A 5,840-nucleotide genomic window follows, 5' to 3' on the forward strand; every position below is an offset into this window, starting at 1 on the left:
TGTGCAGTACCAGACCAAAAAAAAAAAAACCCCTCGTGGTAATTCCCTTCAACCAGTTTTTTTTTCCAGGACCACCACCAAGACCACATCTGCTGCTGCAGCTTGTGAGAAGGTTTGAATCCTTGATAAAATTGCAAAGCCATTTATAGTCCAGAGTTTGAAAAGGATAAGCCATCACCAAAATTTCTAATCACAACAGATGACCAGATATCTGGAAAGAAAAATCAAGGAAATTTTTCAGCAGACTGATTGTGGGAGGGGGCTCCAGCAAAGGTTGATTTATCAGCATATTGCTTTTGCTCAGAGGAAGGAACTTTTCCACAACAGGCTAATGTTAGCCTCCTTACAGAGCTGCAGTGAAGGATGAGCTGTTCAAAAGAGGTATTCACGACATGCACATCTTGATTATACAGTCACCTAAAGTGTCAGATAATTAAAATTAAAATTAAGTATTTTACAGATAAACTAAGTAAAAATGTTGAACTCAGACACCAGTCTTATAATCAATCTATAATAATTTATTAACTTTCTTCCCTAATAATTTCTTAACTCAAACCCAGCTTTTCACCAATTAATGATATATCGCACCTGTCTCAAAATGTTGATGAACCACACGTTGGCTCCCAGGTCTTTCAAATATTGAATTTCTTGGGTCAACATCTTTCGGCACAGCTTCTGATTGGCTTCGTCTATGTTTTTATTTAGGTTATAGCCCACAATGAACTTTTCTCCAAAAGGCTGCCAGGGCTGCATGGCGTTGTCCTGAATGCTTCCAGCTGCCACAGACTGAGGTCCATCAATGCAAATTTTCGCCATCTCTGCATTCCTCCTCCTGAGCTCAGCGACGTCCCTTTCCATACGCTCTCTTCCATAGGCCTCCACTTTCTCCCAGAAGCTCCGATTGAAATGTTTGTAAAGCTTCCAGTCAACACTGTTCCACTGCAGTGCCTTTGCCCTCAGTTCGAGACTGAGCTTGGACACAGCGGACTTGTTTCGGGAGTTGAGCTTGAAGAAGAGGATGTCATCCATCTCCCAGCAGAAGATATCCTTGAACAGAATGAGCGATTCCTCAAAGTGCTCCATTAGCATGACCAAGTGAAAATTGCCTGAAATAAGCCTGATACTCTCCTCTACTCGGGGGTCATCTGGATGAAGGGTGTTGTCCCCGCCTAAATCAAAAAATATCAGGTTTTTGAGATAGAAGGAGTTAATTTTGTCTGGGCTAAAGTAGAGGTTGGGATTACGCAGGAACTCAGCCATTTTGTCCTCACCAGGTATCCTCCATGTTAGAGGAGTGATGCTACTAAAGTAATGGAAAGAGGACTCAAAGAGCTCTGCGGGATCTCGAAGGATTGTGACATAGAAGGTGTCTCTGGGCAGCACTTTGGCCACCTCGGCAGAGTTGAAACGCATGTGGTTACAGATTACATTAAAACACTTTCCAGACCTATAGCTGTGGACGTACGTGCGTTGAAAGGATGAGGGGTAGTAGAAGTCATTCTGGTTGTTGGGGAAGGCAAATTTGAGTTTGTGCTGCTCAGCAAAGCGGAACAGGATATTGAGGAAGGTGCTGCTTCCCGTTTTGTGTGTCTTCAGAAACATGATGTCCATTTTAGGAACACAGGTTTTATTGTTGTGCTGTTGGCTGCTTGTGGCTGAGTGTTTGCGCAGCTGGGGGGCACAGGAGTGAGGCACTGGAAACCTGGAGACAAAAGTCAGTATTTCGTCAGTAAAATTCTGGCATCACCACAATTTATGATAACTTATCAAAATATAGAATGTTTTCCTCTGACAGTCTCACTGATTTAACAATACAAGGTTCGCACAGTTAGGAAATAAAAATCCAGAGGCACAGATATTTTTACATCTCATATCCAGGAGCCAGAAGCGCATCTGACAAAACTGAAGTTATTGTACTTGGCCCTAAGCACCTCAGAGAAACGCTATCTAATAATCTAAGCAATCTGGACAGCATTAGTTTGGCTTCCAGCTCCACTGTAGGAAACCTTGGAGTAACTTTTGACCAAGAAATGTCCTTTGTTCCTCACATAAAACAAGTCAGTAGAAAAATCAGAAACATCCTCTCTCAGGATGATGCAGAAAAACTAGTCCATGCATTCGTTACTTCTAGGCTGGACTACTGTAACTCATTACTATCTGGATGTCCAAACAAATCTCTGAAAGGCCTTCAGTTGATTAAGAACACTGCTGTGTGAATATTAACAGGAACTAGGAAAAGAGATCGCATCTCTCCCGTGTTAGCTGCTCTTCATTGGCTGCCAGTAAAATAGAGTAGAATTTAAAATCCTTCTGTTAACATATAAAGCTCTTAACGGCCAAACTCCATCATATCTCAGAGAGCTCATAGTTCCTTACTGTCCTCGTAGACCACTCCACTCTCTAGATGGAGGTTTACTTGTGGTTCCTAGATTCTCCAAGAGTAAATCAGAAGGCAGATCTTTCAGTTATCAGGCTCCTCTTCTATGGAACCAACTTCCAGTTTCGGTCTCTTTAGCAATTTTCAAGACCAGGCTTAAAACCTCTCTGTATGACAGAGCTTATAGTTAAAAAGTTAGAGTCCCCTACTCTTTAGCTGTGCTGCTATAAGCCTAGGCTACTGGGGGAAGGAGTGAGTTTAAAAAAAAAAAAAAAAAAAAAAAAAAGGACCAGACTCATTGATTAACTCCCTAAAACTAAAACAACCTTCAAACTCTCACTGCTCCCTAACAACAAACTTTCACCCTGCCCTATGTGCCCTACAGACTCTCTAACTAGCCCAGTGAGCAGTGACAGCTAACATGTCTTTGGGGGTCATCAGGTGGGAACCTCCTCTCATCTGTGTTTCGTCTACTTAGGCCCACAACACCTCCAGGAGGCTAGACAGTGATCACTGGCATCCCAGAGTCACCCCCCTAATGCCAGCCATCACCGCTCCTCACACAAAGACAACTCTCTCAAACAGCACGACGGTCAGCTACTCTGACCTCTCACCAACGGCACCAGTGAAAGCGGGGTGGGGATACGGAGAAATAAGAGGTGGAGATAAAAGTAGTGATGGGATACATACCCTGGTTCGGGTAGGGGGGATGAAAGTATAGCAGGTGCAGGAGGTGGAGGAGAAGATACACAGCAACCAAACTCACCTGAACAGTCCTATAATCAAACCAATATAAGCCAACTCACCTGGACTAACCACCTGCTCTCAAAGAGGCTCAAACAGGCCACACCCCCCACTTAAATACACTTCCTCTTCCTGGATTTCTTCTTCTGCTTCTCCCTAGAGTCTGTCTATCTTAAGAGCTCCCCCTACTGGGTCCCCAGCTACTAACTAACACTAACCATGTTTCCTAAAGCCTCTCTCTCCCTGTCCACATCCTGCAGGTGGTGAATCATCGCCATCCCGTGTTCCTGCAACGCCTGCTGCTCCACATCTTCATGGATTCCATGCTACAGCTCATCTCCATGAACTTCATGCAGAATCATGTTCCTGCCTACACCTGTTTGAATATCCCCCTCTCCTGCTCTCATTCTCACCATACACTACACCCCCCCATGCCTCTCTCGCTCTCTCTCTCTCCCTCTCTCTCTCTCTCTCTCTCTCTCTCTCTCTCTCTCTCTCTCTCTCTCAACCCAATCGGTCGAGGCAGATGGCTGCCGCCCCTCAGCCTGGTTCTGCCCGAGGTTTCTGCCTCTTAAAGGAAGTTTTTCCTTGCCACTGTCGCCAAGTGCTTGCTCATCGGGGGATCTGTTGGGGCTCTTTAAATAATTTTATAAAGAGTTTGGTCAAGACCTGCTCTATATGTAAACTGCCTTGATGTAACTTTTTTATGATTTGGCGCGAAACAAATAAATCTGATTTGATTTTGATTAGATTTTTGGACCTGGCAGCATGTTTAGATAAAGGTCAAGTAAAAGGTAGGTGGTTAAATCTGAGGCAGTCTGTTCAGGGTGTTGAACATGAGAAGCTACTTTCCATTGCAGGCTGGACAGCACTTATAGTAATGATTTATTTCAACTCTTAGATGCACGAGGGACCGGACCCTACCCTCTTCCATAAGTGTGTTAAAAATGACCCGTATTATAATCAGTGTGTTTTTATGCCACTTCTGTCATTTTGGCTAAGAATAAACATTTGTATTAAATGTTTTGGTCCACACAAGAATGATTTTATGCATGAAATATTTCATATTTTTGATTTAATTTTTTTTTATTTTAAACATTTTTAACATTTTTGAAAACTGAAAAAGAAAATTGCACAACAGCAATAGAGCAATGTCAACATCCATTTTGTGTGTGCGTGTGTAACTGTCCAGTTCCTCTCTTTTCTTGTCTTCTTGTCTCCTCACTTTATGTAGTTGAGACTATCTGTTTCTGGCTGTGATCACTGCACAAAGGGGCACTTTGCATTTCCCACACCAACTGCAAACTTTACGATCTTTAGCTGTGCCATTTGGGTGGATCTGACTCCTCTTTCTCTTTAGTTGGCTCTGTCTGCTTCTTTCCTGTGGCTGAGTTGTGGATTTTGTCATGCCACACCTTCCTATTGATTCATGGCAATGATTAGCAGCTGGCTTCATAAACTTTAAACCAGGCAAATTTGATGATAGATGATAAGAAACACAGCCAGAAACACAGGCAGCGGTGGTTAGTGGTTAGCACTCTTGCCCCACAGTAAGGAAGTCGTTCGGTTCCTGGCCTGGTGCCTTTTTTTGTGGGTTTCCTCCCACCCTCCAAAGACATCATGTTTGGGGCAACTGGTGACGCTAAAGTGTCTGTAGGTCTGAGTGTGAGTGTGAGTGGTTGTTGGTCTCTGTCTGTCTCTGTGTGTTGGCCCTGTGATGGACTGGTGACCTGTCCTGGGTGCACCACGCCCTCACCCAGTGTGAGTCACACAGTCACACAGGGTCACACAGTACATGCACACACATTTCTGAAGTAAAAAATGTGGATAATACTTTTATGCGTCAGATGTGCTGTGGAAAATAACCTTCTTAAGGTGTGACACTTGATATTGTCTGTGTGGTCCACAAAATATATATTCTTGATAGTCACATTTGAGAAGAATGAAATTCCATAGGAAATTAATGCTCGTCATTTTTGACCCACCTATGGAAGATTGGGGTAGTAATGGATAAACTACAAGTCCTTAAAATGTACAAAAGGTAAGTTAAAAATGTAAATGGTATGATATCAATAACATGTTTTTCGTGGAATAGCTGGAATATGAAATAACAACTTTTCATTACGAAGATCTTGTAAGAAAATGACCTCACCGGGTCACCCATCTAAGAGTTAACCACCAATATATTTTCCAACATTTTCAGAATTCTTTGTGCAACTGAAGTATTTTAACACTGATGCAGATTCTTACTGTGGTGAACTGAAGTCCAGCCTCAGTGTAGACAGACAGTAGAACAGAGTCATACAGATGAGGAAGCTCACCCAGATGATTTTGTTGACCCTCAGCCACCACAGCCTGTCTTTTCTGCCGTGCAGCAGCTGGGAACTAAAAAAGATCCCCCCATGAGAAGAGGAAGAATGATGAAGGGAGGGTCCAATACTACCTCAACAATGTTCCATCACAATGAACATAAATGTTGTCTAGTGTATTAAATTGTAATAAAGGCCAATCAAGCCTGTTTGCTGTCTGGAGAAACACGAAAAAGCCCCCCCCGAAAAATACATTGACATTTTCTCAGTGTAGCCTAAATGAATGATAACTAAAATCCAGGTGGGAAATTCTCTGCATGCTGGACTTAAAAAATATGCAAAAAACAAAACTTGTTTCAGTCCATAGAAAGATACCACATAAATAATACATAAAAAAACCAAAATAAAAC

At 42.7% G+C, this 5,840-nt stretch overlaps 1 protein-coding gene across 1 annotated transcript; it reads right to left on the reverse strand.

The window, feature by feature from the left end:
* Nucleotides 1–356: 356 nt before the first annotated feature.
* On the reverse strand, nucleotides 357–5,285 carry LOC115039260 (galactosylceramide sulfotransferase-like). The gene is made up of 3 exons (XM_029497292.1): nucleotides 5,274–5,285; nucleotides 589–1,671; nucleotides 357–417 (listed from the first exon to the last, which is right to left on the reverse strand). The coding sequence occupies exons 1-3, from the start codon at nucleotides 5,283–5,285 to the stop codon at nucleotides 406–408; spliced, it is 1,107 nt and encodes a 368-aa protein (XP_029353152.1). The 3' UTR covers nucleotides 357–405.
* Between the last annotated feature and the right edge of the window lie 555 nt (nucleotides 5,286–5,840).

Source organism: Echeneis naucrates, chromosome 1 (assembly GCF_900963305.1).
Source record: "Echeneis naucrates chromosome 1, fEcheNa1.1, whole genome shotgun sequence".
Classification (NCBI taxonomy): domain Eukaryota; kingdom Metazoa; phylum Chordata; class Actinopteri; order Carangiformes; family Echeneidae; genus Echeneis; species Echeneis naucrates.